The 25,373-nt window shown below is 51.0% G+C and overlaps 1 protein-coding gene and 1 long non-coding RNA gene across 4 annotated transcripts; one reads left to right on the forward strand and one right to left on the reverse strand.

The window, feature by feature from the left end:
- Positions 1-356: 356 nt before the first annotated feature.
- Positions 357-25,369, forward strand: LOC114236885 (uncharacterized). The gene is made up of 3 exons (XR_009006098.1): positions 357-888; positions 21,000-21,119; positions 25,200-25,369. It is a non-coding gene; the product is annotated as an uncharacterized LOC114236885 (long non-coding RNA).
- On the reverse strand, positions 12,084-18,058 carry LOC102998592 (zinc finger protein 132-like). Of its 3 annotated transcripts, none has more exons than XM_057534251.1 (3): positions 18,040-18,058; positions 15,502-15,628; positions 12,084-14,311 (listed from the first exon to the last, which is right to left on the reverse strand). In XM_057534251.1, the coding sequence occupies exons 2-3, from the start codon at positions 15,533-15,535 to the stop codon at positions 12,696-12,698; spliced, it is 1,650 nt and encodes a 549-aa protein (XP_057390234.1). In that variant the 5' UTR covers positions 15,536-15,628; positions 18,040-18,058; the 3' UTR covers positions 12,084-12,695. The 3 variants fall into 3 exon arrangements, with proteins under 3 accessions (XP_057390234.1, XP_007175459.2, XP_007175458.2); XM_007175397.2 differs by lacking the exon at positions 18,040-18,058 and adding an exon at positions 17,733-17,860; XM_007175396.2 differs by lacking the exon at positions 18,040-18,058 and adding an exon at positions 17,733-17,851 and having other exon boundaries at positions 15,502-15,655.
- Positions 25,370-25,373: the final 4 nt, after the last annotated feature.

The raw sequence follows: 25,373 nt of genomic DNA on the forward strand, positions 1-25,373 counted from the left end.
CTGCGCGTAGCCCCACCCGCCGCAAAACGAAGACTGCAATGGCCGCGCCGGAAGTCCCGCCCCACCCCCTGCAGCCAACGCGAAAACGCCCAAATCCTGACCGTTCACTGGTTCAAGGCTCGCGGCCTCCTATGGCGCTTTTCCCGGAGCCAATCGCGGTGCCGCCTAATCGTTGCCTAGGTGATCAGGAAGGGCGCACGTTGCGTCACGGCTCACGAGACACGAACTACATTACCCAGAAACGCCCTCGCCGTGCGACCGCACCCAGTGTTGACCAATGAGAGCCCAGGATAGGGACCAATGATAACCTAGGGGAGGGGCGTTTCCGGAACGGCCGCGCCGGTGGGGGCGGGACTTCTAGGGTCGGACCATTGCTTCATTGTACTGCCTTTATGTCGGCACTTCGTGGAGGGACGTAGTTGCTGGGCTGTGGACAGCATCCAGGAGGCTCCCCGCCCGCGGAAACGGGAGTAGGGTAGGTACGAGAGCCTGGGAGGTCCAGCCGCTGTGCCTTGTACGCCCCATGACTGCAGCGAACGTCCCGCCTCCCCGAGCTCGTGTGTCCTCGGCTGTCGGGGGACCGCCTGGCGCCGGGGTGCCTTGCGGTTATCTCCGTCAAGGCCCGTCCGTGTCCGTGGCCGCCCCGGAGTCGTCGCCCTGTGCGTTGTGTCCGCTTTACGGAGAAGAAGACCCAGGCTCAAAAGCCAGCCATTCTGAGGTCTTGACCCAGCATGTAGCTGGACTGCGGGCGTGATAAGCGAGCCGATCGACTAGGCACGGATGAGGTAGAGTCTCCTGACCTCCACCTGGCTGGACTCCGAACCCCAGTGCCCCAAGTCCCTGAGTCAGCCTCAGGCCTGGGTGTTCAGGACAGTGGAACGTTCACAGGTAAGGGGTCTCCCTTTCAGAATCCAGTGTGATAAAATGTGGAGCGTGCAGGCGGAGGAATGTGCATGTGCGAAGACTCGGAGGTGAGACTGACCTGAGAGCATTCAGGAAAGTTTTCCAGTCTCCGTTGGTAACCGAGGGCGTGAGGGTAGGAGTCCTACCTCTGTTGACGGGCTGAGGATGCTGGGAGCCACAGAAATTTTTCGTTAGAAGATGGATGGCCGTGATCTGAGTTAGGATTTTGAAACTATCCCAGTGGATCCCGTGTAAACACACTGAGCAGCCTTGTGGGAGAGGGGTTGTGGTGGGGCTGAAAGCAGGCAGCTTCATGAGGTTGCTGCTGCAGGTATATGTCGGCTGACCTGCGCAGAATAGAAGCAGGAGAGGTGGGAGAGATACTCAGATTCTGGATGTGTCTTTCAAAGTGGAGTTGATGGGGCCTCCAGTTACACGTGGAGAGTGAACGTAGTGGAGGGTAAAGGACCACCCAAAGTGTTCAGATAAAGAATGAGATGGAGATCGGAGGTTGGCAGGAGGAGTACGTTTGGGGGAAGATTAGCAGTTGGATTTTGTACGGGTAGAGACTGAGTTGTCTGGAGGCCTCTAGGTGGAGGTGACACATGTGCCCGTGAACAGATAGGGGATTTTGATTTGGCCTCCTGATTTCCAGACTGCAGTGCACTGGTGGCCTGGACCAGGGAAGATGCTGAGAATGGGATTTTGGAAGGAAACTCTTAGGTTGTTACAGATAGGCCTTGAGGTGAGTGTGGGGTGTCCAGACTAAGGACCAGTAGCTGAGTAGATGAGGTGGGTGCAGAAAAAGAGAAGCATTGTCCAAACACCAATGGACATGGGGAGAGTGCGTACCCAGGGGGACGGCCCATGCTCTCAGATACGAAAGGGTGGGCAGGTGTGTCAGGGGACAGGGTTTGGGAGACATAAGGGGAAGTGTGTGGCAGGACAGAGACTGGCGTGTCAGGTCCAGTGCCCGATGCTTAGAGCACATTCATGTGCTCCTTGCCTGCTGTTGCAGGACCCAGTGACCTTTGAGGACAAGGTTGTGTGCCTTTTTTTCGGAAGAAGTGGGTCTCCTTAGTGAGGCCCAGTGGGGCTTCTGCTGTGATATGGTGCTGTCTTCACCAGGTCAGGCTGCCAGTTTCCCTGTGAGAGGTGCTGCTGGCCCTAGTGCTGTCCAGTGTTCTGCTACCTCTCCTCCCAGACTACTGTATAAACAACCCCCAACACCTTTTGCCTTGGGACCTTGACAACTGTGGTCCAAGGTCAAAAATATCACAACCCGAGTAGCCGATCACATCCAGCTTGGTTATTTTCTGGTCCGATGAGCCAGTCAGGGTCTGTGACTTCTTGGTCCCTCTATCACACCTCCTCCAGTGGAAGTTTCCTGCCAGCTGCCCCTTGTCAGTGCCTTTACTGGTTTTATGGGCACTAACATGGCCATTGATTCAGGGGCCACTGAGCTTTTCTAGTGAGGCCTTCCCGGGGTGTTCATTTTGTGAGGTTCAGTTCTCCCAGATGTGTAAGTAATCCCCATCCACCTTGGTCTGTCATGGGGTGAATCAACCCTGACCTGGGGCTGGCTGACCTCTCACAAACGCCTTGATGCCCCTTAAGAATTACTGTCTCCACCCACCCCAGTGCGGTCACCCAACTTGAACATCGAAAGGGGACCTGGCTGGTGGACAGGGTGGCTCGAATCAGTTCATGACCAGAGACCCACGGAAGACCAGTCCTGGTGAGTGCAAGACAGGTGTGGAAGGGCCTGTGGCAGTGGGCTGATCTCTTACCTGGTGCCTGACCTGTGTCTTCTGTTGTCCTGGCATCAATGTGAGCACCCATGCCTCTTTTCTATCTTTCTGACACCCCTTCCTAATTTCCCCTGACTTCCTGTCCCCTGGCTAACCCCTCTTGGTCCTTTGCCTCTCAGCCTCTCTCTTTCTCCCCTCTTATGGCCAGGTCCTCCATCACTGGCCTCCCCTTCACATATCCTTAAATAGTTCTTGAAAACCTGTTCTTCCATGAGCCTGATTTGTTCCCTCTGAGGAAGGTGGGCACAGTGTCAGGGGTCCCAGGCCTGGACTCCACTCACTGCACAGCACCTGTCTGTCACCAGACACTGAGGCCCTGCCAGCTCCCCATTCTGCAGAATCCACAGAGAGCTGACACTGAAAGAGACACCTGATCAATGCACAGCAAATGGAGAGGTGTTCAAGGAGAGGTGTTCCCTTTTCTACCACCAAAAAAAACTTAAGAATGGGAAAAAAAATCCCAAGTGCATTTTGAAGGCCTTCACCTTTGTCTCCATCCTGAGAAAGCAGGAGTACATTCACACCTTTGAATGTTACATGAGAAAGCCTCCAGCCAGACCTCTATTTCCATTGAGCACCAAAATATTTGCCCCATAGAAAGCCCTTATGAGGGCTTCCCTAGTGGCGCAGTGGTTGAGAATCTGCCTACCAATGCAGGGGACACAGGTTCGAGCCCTGGTCTGGGAAGATCCCACATGCCGCGGAGCAACTAGGCCCGTGAGCCACAATTACTGAGCCTGCGCGTCTGGAGCTTGTGCTCCGCAACAAGAGAGGCCGCGATAGTGAGAGGCCCGCGCACGGCAATGAAGAGTGGCCCCCACTTGCCGCAACAAGAGAAAGCCCTTGCACAGAAACGAAGACCCAACACAGCCATAAATAAATAAATAAATAAAAATTTAAAAAAAATGTCTCTGCTTAGGCTTACTAAATACACTGAAAGGAAACACAAAATCAATGTTAGCTGAAAAAAAAGAAAGAAAGAAAGCCCTATGAGGGCAGGGAGTGTGGCCCAAAATTTTGAGCAAAATTTTGCACTTCCCCCTGTACCAAAGCATTCACACTGATAAAGGACTCACAAGTGTGGAGAACGGGCATCTCCATTTAGAGCTCCACTCTTGTTAGCACCAGAAAATTCACACCAGGCAACAGTTGTGCAAATGTAGTAACTACATGAAAACTTTCAGGAAAATATGAAACCTGTTTCATGCAGTCCCCTTCGGAGAAAGGCATAATGAGTACAGCTCGTGTTGGAAAGCCTCCTCTCAGAGTTAATCCTGTTTTGCAGCAGCAAGTTACCACATTGTGAGTGAGGTAAGTAGGAGAGCAAAAAGCTGCAGCTCCTGCCTGTTCCACGTAGAACGCCTCACGCTGGAGAAGGACCCTTTGTGTACAGCTGACCTGGGAGAGGTGTCAGCCACACTTCCTCCTTCCCAACGCCAGAAACCTCACTCTGGAGAGAAGCCTCCGGAGGGCAGGGAATACAGTAAAGTCTTCAGCTCTCCATCCCCACCCCCCTTTTTTTACGTTTTATTTAAAATAATCAGCCTCTTTTTTTAACCTTATCAATATAAGAGAATTAACACTCAAGAAAGAGCCTACATGAGTAGCCTTCAGGCAGAAGCTGGACCTTGTATAGAAGGACCGCCACCAGAGGAGACACTCCAGGACTGCCCTGCGCATGGGGAAGCCTGAAGGGGCAGTGTTGTAGTTTGTGACGTTGGGGGACTTTGGGAGAGCTGTCGCACCACTGGCTCTTAGGGAAGAAGCCCTTCTGTGTTTGATGGTCACCTCACAATTGATCAGCATAAAGCAGCCCCTGTTCCCTGCTTGCAGTGCCCTGGAGGGTGATGGCCCTGCACCCATTGGCATGGCATCATGCTGCTTTCCCATGACTGAATAGGGCATGGACTTCACTCCTGCTCTGAGCAAGGGGCCTGATGGGATGGTTTCTGGGGGCCTTCTGGGTAAGGTTCCCATTATTCATGGACATTGTGAAGTCTGCGTTTGATATCAGTGATGCCTTCATGGAGCTGCTTCAAGTACTCATAACATGATGGTTTTGTGCATTCCTGTCATTCAGCCCTGGTACTGTTTGACGGTGACTACATCACCAATTTACCTTTGATATTGGAGTCCTATTTAGTGGATGGAGTGAATTGAGAACACTGAATTGAGAGGTGCTCCCAAATTAGCCATTGGGGCCCCATAACACCTGAAAAAAGGCACAGCAGCAAGGCATGGAGCATCTGTGTCCAGCTGTGACTCAATTTGCATTTCTTCCCCATGTCCCTGTGAAATGTAAGGATGGAAGCCTCTGTTCTGAAGCTTCTGACCTGGAGTTCTCCTGGGGAAGACAGTGTTTGGTCTGGAAGAAGCAAGATGATGGTCTCTGTTCCAGGGAATACCTCCCTCCAACAATACACCCAGTATAAGTATACGATTTAATGATTTTTAATTAATGTAAAGAGTTCTGCAGCCATTATCTTACCCCATTCCCATTGCCCCAAAAAGCTCCTTTGGGCACTTTTATAGTCAAAACTCCCTCCCACCCCACCTCCCAAAACCTGGCAATCACTAAATATACTTTATGTCTCCCTATGGTTGCCTTTTCTGGATATTTCAGGTTCATGGAATCATACAGTATGTGGCCTTTTGTGTCTGGCTTCTATCACTCAGCATAATGTTTTTGAGGTTCATTCATGTTATATCATGTATCAGTATTTTATTCCATTTTATTGCTGAATGATATTCTCTTGTGCAGATATACCAAATTGTGTCCATCACCAGTTGATGGACTTTTGAATTTTTTTCAGTTCTTGGCAATTATAAATAATGCTTCTAGGAATATTTGCTTACAAATCTTTGTGTAGACATATGTTTTCGCTTCTGTTGGGTAAATGCCTAGGAATGGAATTGCTGAGTCATATGATAATTTTATGTTTAACTCTTTAGAAACCCCAAAGCCATTTTCCAAAGTGACTGTGCCATTAACTGTACAGTACAATGGCATTAAATAAATTCACACAGTTGTGCAACTGTCACTCGTACACATCTCCAGAAGCTTTTCATTATCCTAAACTGAAACTCTCTACCCATTAAGCAGTCATCTTACTGGTGTTTTAATCCACATTTTTTTTGTGAGCAATGATGTTGGGCATCTTTTCATGTACTTATTAACCATCTCTTTATCTTCTGTGATGATAATTGGGTTGTCTTCTTATCATTGAATCGTAAAGTTCTTCATAGATTTTATATTCAGAATCCGTATATATATACACAAGTATTTTCTCTCAGTCTGTGGCTCATCTTTTAATTTTCTTTTTTTTTTTTAAATTATTTATTTATTTATTTATTTATTTATTTGGTTGCGCCAGGTCTTAGTTGCGGAAGGTGGGCTCCTTAGTCGCGGCTCACCAGCTCCTCAGTTACGGCACGTGGGCTCCTTAGTTGCGGCATGCGAACTCATAGTTGCGGCATGCATGTGGGATCTAGTTCCCTGACCAGAGATCAAACCCGGGCCCCCTGCATTGGGAGCGCGGAGTCTTAACCACTGCGCCACCAGGGAAGTCCCTTAGTTTTCTTAATGGTGTCTTTTGAAGAGCAAAATTTTACATTTGAAGTATAATTTATTAGTTTTCCTTTTATGTATTGTCATCATGTCATACCTAAAAATTTCTTTGCCTAACCAAAAGTCAGAAATTTTCTCTGTTTTCTTCTATAAATTTTATAGTTTTAGCTCTTATAGTTATGATCTTGTTTGTGGCAACGTTTACATATGGTATGAGATAAGGATCTAAATTCATCTTTTTGCATGTGAATATCTAATTTTCCCAGAACCACTTGCTGAAAAAGCATCTTTCCACATTGTACCTTTGTTGGAAATCAATTAAGGGCATTTTGGTACTCTCAAATCTATTCTGTTGATCTGTATGTTTGGCCTTATGCCAGTACCACATTGTCTTGATTACCTTAGCTTTATAGAAACTTTTTTATTTTTTAATTGGCCTTGTTTCGGCTTGCGGGATCTTAGTTGCCTGACCAGGGATTGAACCTGTGCCCCCTGCAGTGGAAGTGGGGAGTCCTAACCACTGGACCACCAGGGAATTCCCACCTTTATAGAAACTTTTGAAATTAGGTAAGGTAAATCCAACTTTGATCCTTGTCAAAATTGTTTTGGCTGTTGTAAGTCTTCTGCGTATCTATGGGTTTAGGATCAGCATGTTAGTTTCTACCAAAAATGTCAGCTGTGGTTTTGATAAGGATTGCATGGAATCTATGCATCAATTTGGGAGTATTGTCATTTTAACACATTGAGTCTTTGTTTTGTTTTGTTGTTTTTTTTGGCTGTGTTGGGTCTTAGTTGCTCCATGCGGGCTTTTTTTTCTCTAGTTGCAGTGAGTGGGGGCTATTCTTCATTGTGGTGGACAGGCTTCTCATTGCAGTGGCTTCTCTTGTTGTAGATCATGGGCTTCAGTACTTGTGGTGTGTGGGCTCAGTAGTTGTGGCGCACGGGCTTAGTTGCTCCACGGCATGTGAGATCTTCCTGGACCAAGGCTCAAACCCGTGTCCCCTGCATTGGCAGGCGGATTCTTAACCACTGTGCCACCAGCGAAGTCCCACACATTGAGTCTTCTAATCCATGAACATGGAATGTCTCTCAGCAGTTTCTCAGCACTGTTTTATAGTTTTCAGAGTACAAGTATTGCACTTCTTTTGTTAAATTTATTACCATTTTAATCTTTTTTAAGGTACTGTGAATGGAGTTGTTTCATGAATTTCATTCTCAAATTGTTGCTAATATATTTTGGGTTTTATCCTGCCCCTTGCTAAACTTATTTACTATAGAGGTTTTCTTTTTAAAATGGATTCCTTGGGATTTTTTTACATACAAGATCACGTCATCTGCAAATAAAGACACTTTTACTTCTTCCTTTCCAGTGGGTATCCTACTTTGCATATCTGCTCTCCTGGGAAAGGCTGAAAGATTCTATGTTCCAAATCTTTTGATTTGGCTGCTAAGAGCTCACCCAGGGAAGGGAGAGAGGGCTCTGAAAACATACCAGTGGTCCAGGAGGCGAGGCTGCTGCTTTCTTGTTCTAGAGGATATTTCACATCACACACCCAGCCACAATGACAGGAAGCTCTTTTCTTGGGCTAGAAGTCATGTCCTCCGGACACCAGACCCTGAAAGGCAGGGTCACCTTCTTGTATTCCTGTAAGAGCCAGGTGGGTATATTAAGTGGTAAAGGAACACTGGGTATGAGGAAATAGGGAGTGGGGGAGACTGGCAGCCTGGAGTGACTCTTCCCTTTCTGTGGAGCAGTCATGAGTCTGCTTTGATGACTGAGTCCATGTGGAGTGAGGGTGTGCAGACTTTCTGAGGATCTGCAGACCTGCACCTCTGCCAAAGCCATCAATTCAGTATAGGGGAATCGGGACTTCCCTGGTGGCGCAGTGGTTAAGAATCCACCTGCCAGTGCAGGGGACATGGGTTCAAGCCCTGGTCCAGGAAGATCCCACATGCCGCGGAGCAACTAAGCCCATGCACCACAACTACTGAGCCTGCACTCTAGAGCCTGTGAGCCACAACTATTGAGTCTGTGTACCATAGCTACTGAAGCCCACGCACCTAGAGCCCATGCTTCACAACAAGAGAAGCCACTGCAATGAGAAGCCCACACACCACAACGAAGAGTAGCCTCTGCTCGCCGCAACTAGAGAAAGCCCATGTGCAGCAACGAAGACCCAACGCAGCCAAAAATAAAAATAAATAAATAAAAATAAAAATAATAAATATAGGGGAGTCATTATCAATAATCTATTATAGGGCTTCCCTGGTGGCACAGAGGTTAGGAATCCTCCTGCCAATGCAGGGGACACGGGTTCGAGCCCTGGTCCGGGAAGATCCCACATACTGCAGAGCAACTAAGCCCGTGCACCACAACTACTGAGCCTGCACTCTAGAGCCCGCGAGCCACAACTACTGAGCCCGTGTGCTGCAACTGCTGAAGCCCGCGCACCTAGAGCCTGTGCTCCGCAACAAGACAAGCCACTGCAGTGAGACGAAGAGTAGCCCCCGCTCGCTGTAACTGGAGAAAGCCCGCGCACAGCAACAAAGACACAATGCAACCAATAAATAAATAAATAAATAAATAATCTCTTACATATAGGGGGAACTGAGACTTTGGAATATGTCCAATGGCACACAGCTAATTATCAGCTGTGATGTGTAGCTCCAGATTTTGTGTCCTTTACCAGCTCAGTATCTCTAGAACACCTATGGGGGTGCCGTGAGCTTTAAATAAATAACACGTTTTACATGGAAGCCATGTGCTTATTTGCCATCCAGATATCTTTTTCAGTGAAGTGAGCGTTCAAGTCACTTTTGCCCATTTTTAAAAATTAGGCTGTGGGAGTTCGCTGGTGGTCTAGTGGTTAGGGTTTGGCTCTTTCACTGCCGTGGCCTGGGTTCAGTCCTGGTTGGGGAACTGAGATCCCACAAGTCCTGTGGTGTGGCCAAAAAAAAAAAAGTTGTAAGAGTTCTTTATATAGTCTAGATTCAAGTCCTTTGTTAGTGTTTGTTTTACAGATAGTTTTCCCAGTCTGTGGCTTACATTTTCATTTTCTTGAGAGTGACTGTTGAAATACAAAAGTTTAAAATTTTGATGAAGTCCAATTGATTTGTATTTTTCTTGTTATGCTTTTTATGATATATTTAAGAAATTCAGCAAATCCAAGGTCACTATGCTTCCTTCTAGAACAGGTTTGTCTATGATCAAGTTTGAGTTAACGTTTGCACATGACTTGAGGTATGGATGGAAGTTTGTTGTTATAATATATGGCTGTCCAATTGTTGATGGTTGGTTGAAAAAATTACCTTTTCCTCTGTGAATTGCTTTGGTCAATTTTGGTACATGGAACCCAAAAGTCCACTTGGCATCTGGCTTCAGGAACTAAGTGGATCTGGGGCTCAACTAACGCTGCCTTCCTCCGTGGCTCATTCACAGATCAACCTTCCCGTAGAGTCAAGACAGATGTCAGTAGCCCCAGTTCCTAGATGCTCAGAGCCGTAAGGGCTTTATTTTGGATGTTCTGGCACATGCACATGATCATGTACCCACAGACGCACGTGCATGCACACACAAACACCTCCCCCCCCACACACACACACCGCTGCAGGCCAGCTGCCCTGCACAGAGCCCTGTTGGGGAGACCACAAGGCAGGTTCAGGTCAAGGGCACTTCACCAAATCAAGGACTCTTCACCAGAAGTCTTCATTTTATAGGATCTACACATCGCAGACCATTTGGGGTACAAAGGATTCAGCTCTGATGACAGGTGTCTGCCCTACCTTGCTTGGAGGGCTGAGTCCCACATGTCTCAGCTGGACTTTAATTCTGATCCCAAGCCACTCTTCCATGTTGGTGGGAGGCAACTGATACACCCAGGAGAGTGGGCCTGAGCAGGCCAAGGGTCCCTGGATATCTTGTAATGCTAGGGATGAATTGGTACTCTGGGGAATCAAACGCTCAGAACCAACACACCTTTGTTCAGTATGTTCTGGCATCACCAGGGAAATATTAAGGTTCCAGTAAGTTGGCTGGTGTGACAGAGCCCTGGTGGGGAGAGTAGAAGGTAGGTGAAGGGCTTCACCCATGCACTGGGGGCAGTGTTATGAGGCCTGTCTAACCACAGCTGACGACAAGGGTTCAAGGACTTGAGCCATTGATGATGTGTCCACCCTTTGCTAGGAAGCCTGAGGCCCCAAGGTTCATCTGAATGTAACTCTGATCCCAAGCCTCCCAAGTTGGTGGAAGACAATCTACACCCAGAAGGGATGGTCTGAGTTCAGGGGATTCCCTGACACCTTGGGATGCTGGGGAGAGCTCAGGCACATCTGCCACGTGCTTGGCTGACCACAAGCCTGCCAGGAATGCCACCCCTCATATGGTCAGTTTCAGGGAACTGGCGGAGGATTGGGGGGGGGGTGGGCAGAGAGTCATCCTGAGTGGAGTATCAGCAGTGCCACTGTCCCTGCTACATGCTGTGCAGTAAACATGGCCAAAAGCCTTCGTGTCTGGGGACCCCCAGGGACCCTTGGGCTCCCTGAAGCCTGGTTTGCTTATTTTCTAAGAGTCACAAGTGTTGGTCCAGGAACACATATGGAACACATATATATAGTTTGCATTTATACCTATAAACTTTGAAGTTTGGGGAAAATAGTTTTCAACCTTTATAAAATCAAAAGGCTCCACATAAAAACATGGATCTCTCACTCCTCTTGGAAAACCAGAAAATGGGGCAACCATATGTTGATTCCACCGTCTCTGACCCCTATACCTGGGGACAGCTGTGCCTCAGTGGCAGCAGAAAACAGGAGATGATAAGGCCAGTGGCCACCACACTCGCCTGGAATACTGACTGGGCCACTAAAATCCTGGACTGCAGGACCTCCCTTCTCTCAGTCCCAGCGTTCCTGCCTTTGCAGTGTTGGCCTTGAAGTGAGCAGCTCTGGGAGGCTGTAGGAATCCAAACCACCTCAAGATTATTGTCTGGCAGTGAGCACCTCACCGCTGGTTACACCCCTCAAGTGGCATCGCACTTGTTCTGGAGGACAAGGCAAGAGCATGCAGGACTCCCCTGTACAGCTGAGCCTCTCCTGTGGCCAAGGTCACTGTCAGCAAGTTTGGCAAACACTACAAATCAGGTTTTCTCAAGTGTGTTGTTATTTTTTCCCTGAGAGCTATTATTTGCTAATTTCTGTGGTATAAATTCCACCATGGCTATTTCAAGCCGCCCACTTGATGTTGAACACACTCAGCTCTTGTGAGTGGGTATGATGTGTGTGGCCCAGGCACAGCATCGGCCACATCTCCTCCGTTTGTCACAGTCTTCCTGAGCTCAAACCCAGTGTGTCCACACCCACTTGTGCTTTTACCTGGCCCCTGTAGATCTTAAATCCAGAGATACCTACCTACAGATTCTGGACATCAGGGGCCTTACTGGACCCATGGGCAGGTCCCAGGAGACATCCACCCCTCAACACTTTTGAGGGATGTGGGATATTCCCAGGAATGCTGTGCAGGAATTACTGGAGATTCCCACACCAGTACTCAAACCCCAAAGCTCTGGGCCGAACAAGTAGTCCTGGCACCAGGATATAAGATTTGGCCCAGAGACCTTAAGTCTGTCCCAGGAAGCCTTGGGCTGCCAGGCAAATTAGGTTAAACTAGACTGCACGCTATTCCTTGCCATCCTACTATCAAAGTCTGGGCCCCCACAAAAGCCCTTCCCTCTCTTGGCACCATTAGAGCCCAATTCTGTTCTCCATCTTTCCCCATACACAATGGACGGAGTCTCATGACTAAAGATGGCTTCAGCAATAAGGTCTTTATTATCACACTCTGCAGGCAGGCAGTTCCAAGGCTGGGTGATTTGGAGGCTGGACCAGTTCACTGCAGGCATCATCTGTAGACTCAACAATGCCCATGAAGAAGGAAGCTTCCTCTGGACATCATCAGACTCCAGTTCAGATCCTCCTGGAGAGAACTACGTCAGGGCAACACCTGAGCCACTGGGGACAGGGGAGAGATGGAAAATGAGGCCACCCCAATGGGCTCCCAACGTTTATGGCTCCCTCCAGGGAATGAGAACACAAGCCTGCATTCCCTGAGTATGTTGAGATGACAGGCACATGGCGTGGGGACCTGCCAGCTGGTAGAGGTGAGAGGGCATCTGGCAGTGACATAATCTGGCAAAGCACCTGGACAGGTTAGAAAGTGCAGCATAGCTCCTGCAAGCTTCCCACTTACCACTGGCACTACAGCCAATCTCCCAGTAGGGGTGTAGGATGCGCAAGTTTCAAATTTTGGCTGATGGCTTCCTCACAAAGGTTCCTTTCATAGGAGTTTCTCAGGAGTGAGTCCTTTTATGGGACAAGGAGAAGGTCCTCACTAGTGCTTATCCATTCTTGCCACATTCCTAAGGCCTTTCTTTGATGTGACCTTTCTGGGCTGAGGGAGGCTGCAGCTCTGGCTGAAGGCGATCCTGTCCACTGCACTCAGACGGCTCTTTTCCAGTGTGACCCTTCTGGTGCTTAGAGAGGTTTGAGCTGTAGCGGAAAGCTTTTCCGCATTTGTTACACACATAAGGCTTTTCTCCAGTGTGAACTCTCTGGTGCTGATGGAGAATGGAGCTTTCGCTGAAGGCCTTCCCACACTGGCTGCACTCATAAGGCCGTTTTCCGGTGTGAACTTTCTGGTGCTTAACAAGGTTAGAGCTGTAGCTGAAGGCTTTCCCGCATTCACTGCACTCATAAGGCCTTTCTCTGGTATGAACTTTCTGGTGCTGAATGAGGGCAGAGCTTTGACTGAAGGCTTTCCCACATTCGGAGCACTCGTAAGGCTTTTCTCCAGTGTGAATTCGCTGGTGTGGAACGAGGTTGGAGAGGCAACTGAAGGCTTTCCCACATTGGTTGCACTTATAAGGTCTTTCTCCAGTATGACTCCTTTGATGTAGAATAAGTTTGGAGGTTTGCTGGAAGGCTTTTCCACATTCACTGCACTCAAAAGGCCTTTCTGTGTTGTGAACTTTCTGGTGCCGGACAAGATGGGAGGTGTTAACGAAGGCTTTTCCGCATTCGCTGCACTCATAAGGCCTTTCTCCGGTATGTATTTTCTGGTGCTCGACAAAGTTGGAGATACAGCTAAAGACTCGCCGACACTGTCTGCACTCATAAGGCCTCTCTGTGTTGTGAACTTTCTGGTGCCGAACAACGTGGAAGCTACGAGTGAAGGCTTTCCCACACTGGTCACACTCATAAGGCCTTTCTCCAGTGTGAACTCTCTGGTGCTGAGTGAGTGAGTGTTTGCGGGTGAAGACTTTCCCACATTCACTGCAACTGAGATGCGCTTTTCCAGTGTGAACTTTCTGATGTGTCCTCAGGCTAAACAGGTGGCTGAACACCTTCCCACATTCCTTACACACATGGGATGTTTCTCCAGTGTGAGTTTTTCGGTGTTGAACCAGGGTTGAGCTCTCCTTGGGGGCATTTCCACCTGCTGGGCACCTGAAGGGTCTCTCTTTGGCGTGAGTGATCAGGTGGTTGAGGAGTGCAAAGGCCTTCAGGAAGGCTTGTCCGCAGTTGCTGCACTTGAAGGGCTTATGTGAGGCGTGGCCTCCCTGCTGTTGCTGCCAAATGGAGCTGGGTGGGAAGGCCTCCTTACACTCGGTGCTTCTGTGTGATGTCCCCTCTCCGTGGGTGGCCTGGGGCTGGAGGCCATGGCTGTCCAGGACAGCCTTAGCACACTCTCTGCATGTGAAGGGTTTCTCTTCACTGTGCTCCTTCTGGTGCTGGTGAGAGTTTGCACTGAGCCAGAAACCTCTCCCACATGCCTCACACGTGTACGGTTTCTGCCTGGGGTGTATTCCCTGGTTCTCAGCCAGGTGTAATATGTCTTTTAACACTGGGTCACGCACGTCACAGGTGTTGGCCTTCTGGATGGATGGACCTGCCTTGGGGGTCCTGGACTGGAGCACTGCTACATAAACACTCTGCTCATAAGATGCCCCCTCAGCCTCTGCTCCACACCAATAATCTGAAAGCAGAGAAATGCCGGTGACACGTATGTAGGCTTTGTTGGGAGAGGGCAGCCCCTTCACAGATGTGTGTCTGACACATTCAGGAATGAGTCTGTAGATCAAGTCAGGGTGAGGTAGAGCCAGTGGTGCAGGACTGGGCCCAGGAAGGCCACAGAAAGCGAGGGCCCATCACCTGTGAGAACATGGGTGAAGTTCAGGCTGGGAGGAGAAGCAGAGATTCCAACTCATTCCTCAGCTTTCATCAGGAGAGGAGAGAGCTCTGCCAGGAAAAGAGAACACAGAGCCATGTGCACGAGCTCAGGAAAACCCAGGGCACCTGGTGCTCTGAGTCTACATGAAGATACACACACATGTCATGACACATGGACTGTAGGCTAACCTGGGGCAGCCCTGCAAAAGGAGGAAAGGCAGGGAATGGGGGAGAAATGGAGATCAGAGCAGTGAGGCTGTCCGTCATCAGGGCCTAGGTACAAAAGACAAATGGCAAGTAGGTGGTCTGTCCTCAATGAAGAAGGAAGGTGGGGGTAGGGTGGGGCTACTGGCTCCAGCAACAAGCTCCAGTGGACACAGGGGAAGTACCCAGTATAATGTGAGCCCACCACAATGTCACCTCTGCCCCCAGCTCCCACTCACCAGAGCCAGGCCCCCTCCCAGCCTCTCTTGCTGTTGCTGCAGACATGGGCACCCATGGTCCTTTGCCCTGTTCCTGTGGTTGGGCAACCACACAGGACGTGGAAGATGCAAGTCCTGGCAGAAAGAGTGGATAAGGGGGTGGCCTAGCTCAGGGCAACCTATCCGGTGACAGACCAAAGGGAGCTCGTGTCATCTTTGCAACTGGGAAGAAAACCCAGTGTTACAAAATCAGCCCCTGAGGAGCGGCTCCCAGGAACAGCCCTGTGGTCTCCACAAGCAGTGACCACGTCAGTGTCTGCAGTCCACAGCACAGCCAGGCACAGAGGTGCCACCGATCCGGACAAATTTAGGCAGCCGGATTGAGACTCCGAGCCCTGAGCCCTTCCCCAGAAGGCTTCGGAAGCAGGTGTTGGGGCTCCTCAGAGAAAGGAGCAGGCAAGCACGAGGCAGGTGGTCCAGGGGAGGAAGCAGCGCCCATGCTCAGCTGCGGGAAGACAGAGCTGCTTCTGGGAGAAAAGGAAAGGCAGAGCCTAGGAGGCTGGGAGGGCCTTACCCAGTGAGGCCACAAGTGCCAAGTTCTCCAGCATCACATCACAGTACAGGTGCCTCTGAGCCTCGTCAAGGAGCCCCCACTCCTCCTGAGAGAAGTACACGGCAATGTCCTCAAAGGTCCCCCAGCCCTGCCATGATGAGGACAATGAAGTCAGCTAGACCAAAGGGTGGTAGAAAAATGAACAAAAAACAAACAGTGCAGAGATGAGCCCATACGGACCTAGATCTTTCACCCTGCATCATACCACCTCTGTGGTGGGCAGTCTCTGACCCCTAAACCATCCTCCCCAAACACTCCAGGTCACCCACTTCCCCCAGATGCAATGTCATGAGTGCCACTGTCTCCTCATGTCCCATCGGTCACTGTCCTTCAAAGAGCAGGCAGGTAGATAGATGCCATCTAAACCCTGAGCCTGGCATGTAGGGCCCCACTTCCTCCTGCTAGGTAATTCCCCTGGGTCCCCAGATCCTGCCGCCCAGAAACACCAAACCAGAGGCCCCCTTTCTCCCAAAGGGCCCCCAGTACCAGATTCCAGTCCACTGACTCACCTCCTCTGCCTGCACACATCAGGCTTTGTATTGCACATCTCCAGACCCCACACCATTCCCTGGCCCACACAATGGGCATCTCCCAGCCACCCCACATGCCACTGTGCAAATGGCATCCAGAGTCTGGCGACTTGGTGAGGTCAACGAGTACCCCATCCTGACCCAGACTTCAAAGAATTCCAACTGCCAGGGGTGGCACCCAGAGTTTCCTTCATTGTTTCTGCAACTGGGCCTATTCCTGCCTTTGACCCTCAGCCACCAAGGCCAGACATGGATCTCTGGCATGTCCTGGCTCTGACTTTCTGCATGCTGTCACCTCCTCAGCCACTGTATTCTCTCCTAATGTATACTCAAAGTCCAGGCCCACCACCTCCCACCCCAGGCCTGCGACACTCCCAGTTGCCTGCCTGCCACTGAGCTAACCTGCCATCCTAACTGAAACTCACAGGCCCCGCAGAGGGGGCCAAGAAAGGCTGGTGAGCCATAGAGAGGTGAACAGCCACCAGCCCCGGTCCTGCTGTCATCGACCTCCACCTACATACAGTACGCCTCAGCCTCCACCCCAGCGACCGGGGGCCCCTTCTGGACCCTCCTCTCCACACACCCCTTCCTTTGTGGCTGCTCCTCCCTTCACCTGAATTTGTGACCCCACCACCCCTGTCCAGGTACCCAAAGAGCCACCCAGTCCTCAGCTGCCCCCTTGGGGCGTCCATCACCATGCCCTAAAGACGCTCCCTCCTAAATCTGCTCCTGAGTTCCACCTCGCTTCACAGGCTGGCTACTGCCAACTGGATGTCTCCAAGTGGAATCCCTCAGCATAACGTAGACCTGCACTCAGAAGTCTCTGGGACATCTCAGTCTCAACATGGTCAAAATCCATCTCCTGATCTTCCCTGAAACCACTCCACCCACCAACTTCCCCATCTCAGCCGAAGCACTTCCACCTTCTAATCGCTGAGGCCCGAAACCCACGGGGACATCCCCACCTCCTAGTCCTCTCTCCCTCCCTCCCTCCCTCCCTCCCTCCCTCTCTCTCTCTCTCTCTCTCTCTCTCTCTCTCTCTCCCCCCCCCCCCCCCCCTCTCCCTCTCTCCCTCTCTCCCTCCACCTAAAATCAGGCTGGCTTAACTTAAAAGACAGATCCAAGCTCCAACCATTTCTCCCAACTCCAGTCACCGCTCTGGCCAAGCCACTGCTGTATTAAGGTAGCATCCTTGTGTGCCTCCTTTTCTCTTCCCTCACTCTCACTCTCCTGTCTGTTTTCCACTCTGCAGCCCGAGGAAGCCTGTGAACACCTGAGTCAGATCACCTCCCTCTTCTGCTCCAAACCTTCCGTGGCTCCCACCACCCTCAGGTGACAGGCCAAGCTCTTGTCCACCAGGCACCAGGGAGACCTTCAGTTCCCTGAACACTCCCAACTGAGCTTCACCGCCAAGCATGTGCACGTCCTGGCCCCTGTGCCTGAAACTGCTTTGCACGCCTTGTCCCGCTGGATTCCAGCATGAGAACCTTTCCACAAAAATCCTGGCCAGGACTCGGCACCTTGGGCTTTCAGTGACCCCAGGGTCCCAGTAGCGAAGATGGAGGGGCAGAGTCCGGGAGCACCTCCTCCCCTCTGTCGGGGGTCCCGGGCCACATGGGTAGGGGTCCGAGTGAGTGGGGGCTGTGGGGACCATCCACTCACCCGCAGCGGGTCCCTCAGCGCCGCTGCCATCAGACCCAGGCGGGCCCTGCCGCTCCCTACACCCCCCGCCCCAGGCCGGGGGCCTTCCCACCGCCCGTTGCAAGCGGGGCCTCTGTCCCAACGGTGTAAACGCCGCCTCCAGGGACCGTGGGGACGCAGGACACCGCGTTACAGGACACTGCGGCTCGTACGGAGCCCGGAGGCCGGTCCCATCCTCCTCACTGTCCACCTCGGCCGGGTCCCGAGGAGGAGCCTGGAAAGCGGCCACGACCCAACACTCGGGTCCCCAAGGGCAGTGGAAAACGACCTGTCAAGAACAGAAGGAATGCCAACAATGGCGACGCCGGAGGTTCCGCCCCCGCCGACCGAGCAGCAGGAAACAGCCCTTGTTCTGGGCTGTGATTGGTCCAGAACCCGCCGCCCCCAATGCCTTGTGGTCAATGTAGTTTCAGTCCTGCATTTCCACCCCAACCCCACCCCCCAGCGCGGCGCCCACATATTCTCCATTCTCCATGGCAACGCCAAGCTACCTCTGGAGGGGCGCTGGGAAATAGAGAGCTGAGAAAAAAGACTGGAGGGGCGTGTCTTTGCTTCCTCTTAAAGGGGCCGCTCCCAGGTTTCCTCCCGCAGAGATAGTTGTCCAGCAAGTGACCCGTGTCCTGGGCCTCGGACAACCAGCCGTGAGGAGGCCCGTGGGGAACCACTTGTTGCCTTTGAGGGTGTCAAGTGAAAATACTATCTCCCTCATGGAGACTTTGTTTAGTAACCTTAAATGTCTCTCTAATTCAGTGGTCCCCAAACTGTGGTCCCTGAATCAGCATCACTGGGGAACTGGCTAGAAATGCAAATTCTTGTCCCCGCCCCCCACAGGGATGAGCCTGACAAGCCCTTGTGGAGATTCTGATGCTCTAAATTCAAAGAATCAGCTCTAATTCAAAGTCCTGTGACAAAATTTGGAAAATACCACAACTTTCCTCATGAGAGGTGACATGAAAAGTGCTTAGCACGGGGCCAGGCACGTGGTGCTACATATATGAGAGAGCTAGTATTGTTATTGTCCTTATTGTCACCAGCACCATCATCCCAAGGCTCTTACATACACTGCCAGGGAGGGCAAGTAAGAGATGCCTGTCTACAGAATGCTCGTTGACACTGTCGCTGGAAGTAATCAATAAACAATCTCTACTAGGGATAGAAGACAGTTTTATTTGAGCCAAACTGAGGACTATAGCCCAGAAGACAGCCTCTCAGATAACTCTGAGGAACTGCTCCACTGAAGCATGGCACATTTTTATATCTTGTCAGAACAAAGAACATCAGACAGGTCAAGGATGCATTCCTTCGAGGTTTAAAAACAAAAACAAAAACAGGTCGGCATGCACACAGTCAATACGGCCTTGAGAAGAAGCTAGTCTTATCATTGAAGGAATACCAGCATTGGCATCCCAGGAAGGGAGGCATTTAAACTTTATTTTTAACATGGACATTCTTTACTTCTGGTCAATGCACCCTTTTCTTTAATGATTACAGCAGATGTACCATGTGTTTTTGATAGGCCACAAACAGGCTGTTTTAGTTAGCATAAAAAAGTCAAATCATGTATAAGCCAGAATGACTTCCCCATCCCTCAATACGTGAATATAAAATGCACTCATTCTTGACTTAACGAGTAGCCAGGTAGGCAATGTTTAATTTTTTTTTTAAAATATGCTCATGGTAGGCAGACTAATGCCTCCCCCTCCCCTCAAGATGTCCAGGACCTAATCTCCAGAGCATGTAAATATGTTATGTTACAGGGCAAGGGGGAATTAAAATGATAGGTGGAATTACGGTTGATAATCAGCTGACCTTGAAATGTGGAGATCATTCTGGATTATCTGAGGTTGGGAAGGTGAGATGAAACAATGTAATCACAAGGGTCCTTAAAAGTGGAAGAGGGAGGCGGTAGAGATGGAGAGAGATTGAGTCAGGGTGATGCAATGTGAGAAAGAAGTTGCCGTTGCTGGCTTTGAAGACGGAAAGACCCACAAACCAAGGAATGCTGGCAGACTGTGGAGTCTGGAACAGGCAAGGAAACCCATTCTTCCCCAGAGTCCCCAGAAGCAACACAGTCCTGCTGATGCCTTGATTTTTTTTTTATATTTAAATACTTATTTATTTATTTATTTGGCTGCACCGGGTCTTAGTTGCGGCACACAGTATTTTCATTGCCGCATGCGGGATCTTTAGTTGTGGCATGCGAACTCTTAGTTGTGGCATGTGGGATTTAGTTCCCTGACCAGGGGTCGAACCCGGGCCCCCTGCATTGGAAGTGCAGGGTCTTAGCCACTGGACCACCAGGGAAGTCCCGATTCCTTGATTTTAGAGTAGCTGACACAAGTGTCAGACTTATGACATCCAGAAATTTTTAATAATTTGTGTTATGTTTCTCTGCTTTCAAGGGCTCATGTGATTATACTGGACTCACCCAGACAATCCTGGATATTCTTCCCATCTCAAGATCCTTAACTTAATCCATAAAGTGGGCCGTGCCAGGTAACATATTAACAGGTTCTGAGGATTAGGATGTGGACATCTTTGGAAGACCATGATTCTGCCTACCACATTGAACTCACATGGCTATTAGATATTTTAAAACAGGTGCTGGGACTTGCCTGGCAGTCCAGTGGTTAAGACTCTGCGCTTCCACTGCAGGGCACATGGGTTTGATCCCTGGTCAGGGAAGTAAGATCCTGCATGCCGTACAGCGTGGCCAAAACAATAAAACAGGTGCCAAATTATAAAAGCAGAAGTTTCCACAAAGAAATCTGAAGCTCTAGCTCCTCCAGGAAACACACACAACAGAAGATCCCAACACCGTGTTTAAATTTCCTGCTTCCCTTCTCTGCCCTAGGTTGGGCCAGCCATGCCTCTGGCCTGAGACTGGACAGCCATGAAGGTCACGTTTGCTAAAGTCACTGGGAACCCAGCCTGGGCAACAGAAGCCTCCCTGGGTTTTGGCTGGAGGGGTGACAGCTCTCAAGAACATGGCTCAGAAGACTGCAGAATACAGGATAACTTTATCTGCTCAGAAAGTGACCTCGGCCATTGTAGATACGAGTTTGGCCCCTGCAGGTCTCACAGACGGTGCCCTTGCCTACTGGGCTCTGGCCTCCCCCATTCCCCGTTACCTATGCCCCATCATTCCCCATCTACATAGAGTTCTGACCTGCCCCTGTTGGTCTGTAGTGGTGAGCCTGACTCCAGGGGTCTGGTTTTTCTGGCCAGGCACAGAAAGACGGCTTCATCTTCAGCTGGTGGCCACCCTGAGACGTGCCTGGGATGAGGGACCTGCTTCCTTATTCTCTCAGACCACTGTACCCCTGAGATCATCTACTTCCGCCTCAGGTAAGCTCTGCGCGCACAGGTAACTCTGAACTCCTGGCCACAGTTCTTTCCCTGGAGGACTTGAAGCAGCAAGACCCCTTGGACCACAAGAGGACAGAGTGCCACCCGCTGCCCTCCCAGCCCATCCTCAGAGGCAGGTGGACATTGCTGTCGCCTCTGAGAATCTGACCCCTGTGCAGGCTGGCAGTGACCCATGTCTGTTCCCTGCCTCCAGGGCCATAGCCCTAGCTCAGAGTTGATGTAACCAACCTGGCTTTATTGTCACACAGTCCGGAGCAGTCGGAGGTAAAGTGAGGACTTGCCCCCAGGACATCACAGGTGCCCAGGGCAGACCTAACCTGTCCATGAAGCAGAGCAGCTTCCCCTGAGCTGCCAGCAGACACTCTGTGGGGCCCTTGGTCAGAGCGGGTCAGTTCCTGGCTACCACACAATTAGAGCCCCTGGGGCTTCTCCCCACTGGGGAGGGGCTCTGCATGGAACCCCACCTTCAGCTGCTTCTGGGGTTAGCGGAGGCTTGGGCTGAACCAGGAGCCTCTCCCCCGTGTCCCTAGGTACACGGCTTCCTCAGGTACTGCAGCCAGGTGTCTTTGAAGATGGGTGCACAGGTGTCACTGGGGTGGGCTTTCTGGCTTTCAGGGGCTGCCTGGTGGTCCTGGCCTGTGATACTGACCCCACTGGTACGGATACACTCTGCCCAGATGGCACCCCTCCTCCCCTCCGGGCCTCATGGTGGCCCTGGGGGGTTGGGACTTCTTCACAAGTGTGTGTCTTGTGATACACCCAGGAATAATTCCATGGACATCTTTGGTGGGGGGCATTATTCTGCTGACCAGGAAGGGGAGGCTGAATTAAAGGGCCTGACCGGAAGAGTGGGAAAAGGGAATGTGTCAGATGTGGAGGCCCAAGATGGGCCCACCCACCTCCACCTTCACCCAGCCCCCCATCCCTTCTCCACATGGAAGCCAAAGGGATTCTTGTCAAATCAGATCAGGTCACTTCTCTAGTCACACATCTCCCCAGATCCCACCCCTCACCCCCCAGGATAAAGGCCTAGCATGAATCCTCCTCCCCTAAGGCTTTCTGGTCCCACCAGAAGTAAAGAACTTCAGGTTTCCCGAATGCCCGCCTGCAGGCTTGCCTCCAAGCCTTTGCACATGCTGGTCCCTCTGAAACAGGAGGGAAGGGGGCAGGGCACAACCTTTAAAAGAATGACACACGGGGCTTCCCTGGTGGCGCAGTGGTTGAGAATCTGCCTGCTAATGCAGGGGACACGGGTTCGAGCCCTGGTCTGGGAAGATCCCACATGCCACGGAGCAGCTGGGCCCGTGAGCCACAATTGCTGAGCCTGCGCGTCTGGAGCCTGTGCCCCGCGACGGGAGGGGCCGCGATAGAGAAAGGCCCGCGCACCGCGATGAAGAGCGGTCCCTGCACCGCGATGAAGAGTGGCCCCCGCTTGCCGCAACTGGAGAAAGCCCTCGCACGAACCGAAGACCCAACACAGCCAAAAATAAATAAATAAATAAAATCAAGTAAAACTTTAAAAAAAAAAAAAAAAAAGAATGACACACATAGGACATGACAAAAACTGCTTAGAACCAACTAGGTCCAAGATGGCAGAAGATTCAACTTCCAGTGGACCTTGAGACTCATTTTATGCTCGCTGTAATACATTAGCTAAATGACACACCCACAGGCGCCATGACAGTTCTGAGGTCAACCATAAAAGGTCAAAAAGTGGGTGGCGGCCCAATTCCTGGAAATCTCCACCCCTTCCCCCCGAAATACTTGGAATAATCCTCCCACTCATTAGTCTGTGAAATTACCCAGCCCATAAAAACTAACCACCCCGGGCTTCCCTGGTGGCGCAGTGGTTGAGAATCTGCCTGCTAATGCAGGGGACACGGGTTCGAGCCCTGGTCTGGGAAGATCCCACATGCCACGGAGCAGCTGGGCCCGTGAGCCACAACTACTGAGCCTGCGCGTCTGGAGCCTGTGCCCCGCAACGGGAGGGGCCGCGATAGTGAAAGGCCCGCGCACCGCGATGAAGAGCGGTCCCCGCACCGCGATGAAGAGTGGCCCCCACTTGCCGCAACTAGAGAAAGCCCTCGCACGAACCGAAGACCCAACACAGCCAAAAATAAATAAATAAATAAATAAAGTAGCTATACAATTAAAAAAAAAAAAAAAAAACTAACCACCCCATATTTCGGGGCCTCTCGTCTTCTGAGATGGCCCACACTCTGTGGAGTGTGTTTCTCCCAAGGCAGTTCTTGCCTTTTGAGACAGACCGCATTCTATCTATGGAATATGTATCTGTCTAAATAAATCCATTTCTTAGCTATCACTTTGTATCTCACTGAATTCTTTCTGCGATGAGACATAAAGAACCTGAGCTTCACTAAGTCCTGAGACCAAGTGTGTCATCTCAGTTAAAATATGGGGGGTTAGGGCTTCCCTGGTGGTGCAGTGGTTAAGAATCCGCCTGCCAATGCAGGGAACACGAGTTCGAGCCCTGGTCCAGGAAGATCCCACATGCCACGGAGCAACTAAGCCCATGCACCACAACTACTGAGCCTGCGCTCTATAGCCCGCAAGCCACAACTACTGAAGCTCACGCGCCTAGAGCCCGTGCTCCCCAACAAGAGAAGCCACCGCAATGAGAAGCCCTCGCACCACAACGAAGAGTAGCCCCACTCACCGCAACTAGAGAAAGCCCGCGCGCAGCAACGAAGACCCAACACAGCCAAAAATAAATACAAGAAATAAATTTTTAAAAAAATACTGGGGGTTGGGACTTCCCTGGCGGTCCAGTGGTTAAGATTCCACACTTTCACTACAGGGGGTGTGGCTTTGATCCCAGGTTGGGGAACTAGGATCCCCATGCCGGGCGGCACGGACGAAAAAAGAGACCGTGGGTTCAAGTCCCAATCTGGGTTTAGGCTGGGTTCTAGTCTCGGCACGTGGGTTCAAGGTGCACCTCACGTGGGACTTGAACCTTCTTTTTTTTTTTTTTTTTAAATTATTTATTTATTTGTCTGCACCGGCCCTTAGTCATTGCTGCATGCAGGATCTCCGTTGCGGCATGCGGGATCTTTAGTTGCGGCATGTGGGCTCTTAGCTGCAGCATGTGGGACCTAGTTCCCTGACCAGGGATGAACCCAGGCCCCCTGAATCGGGAGGGCGGAGTCTTAACCACTGGACCACCAGGGAGGGACTCAAACATTCTTTGTTTACTGGAATGGCAAGAAACATTCCCTACCCACATATACATTAGATTTTCTTCATTTATTTCAAAGTGAGCAAAATTTACACACAAATACTCCAAAATTGATGTTATCTCTTGCATTACAAGTATTTACAAAGAGTAATGATACTGCAGACAGAGCTGATATAGATGTTATAACAATCACTTATAACTTACCTAGGGAGGTAAGCAGGGAGGGAGACAGAGTGAATGAAATCGACACAGATTGGTTCCATATTAACTTACAATAGCCCTATGCGGTGGGTACCACTACTGTCCCATTTTGTGTATGAGGACTAAGAACCCTGAAAAAAAGACTCTCAGAGTGAAACAACAAAGAGAAAACCTTTTCCTCTCTGTCAGCAGTAGTCAGTCTGCATTGAGACTACCCTTCCGTTTGACTTTATGTGTCGTACCCATGTAGGTTGCCCCCTCCCCCCAAAATAAAGGAACAGGGAATCAACACCATGACGTGCGGGGCAAGGCAAGACGTAGACGACCTAGGGACAAGTGCGTCTGGGAAAGTACTTTGTGCGCGGCCCAGTTGAGCCAAGAAACAGATGGTGGAGGAAGTCTCAGAATGATTTCAGACGCTAGAAAAAGTTAGGCTAGGGCCTTGCGACTCGACGTGGGGGCTGTTCCCAACCATAACGGGACGCTGACCCGCGGGGGTCACACACAGCCCTGGTGCAAGGCCCCAGGAGGCGGGGATGGGATGGGACCCCCGTCGTGCTCCGTCCCTGGTGCTGCGCTGGGCGGGGGTGGGAGGTGGGGGGGCCCTCCGGGGGGGGGCACCCTCCCTCCCCGGGCCTCAGCAATTCATCGTTCACCCGCAGCGCTGACGGCCCCGCCAGGACCCCACCCCACGCGCAGCACGGAAGCCTGGCGCTGCTGCAGACTCCACTTCCCAGCGGCCCCGGCGGCGGCGCTTGGCGGTTGCCGTGGAGACCAGGCGCGCTCCGCCTACCGCGCCGGCAGCCAGAAGGCTCTGCGCGTGCGTCCGCAGCGCG

Source organism: Balaenoptera acutorostrata, chromosome 19, assembly GCF_949987535.1.
Source record: "Balaenoptera acutorostrata chromosome 19, mBalAcu1.1, whole genome shotgun sequence".
Taxonomy (NCBI): domain Eukaryota; kingdom Metazoa; phylum Chordata; class Mammalia; order Artiodactyla; family Balaenopteridae; genus Balaenoptera; species Balaenoptera acutorostrata.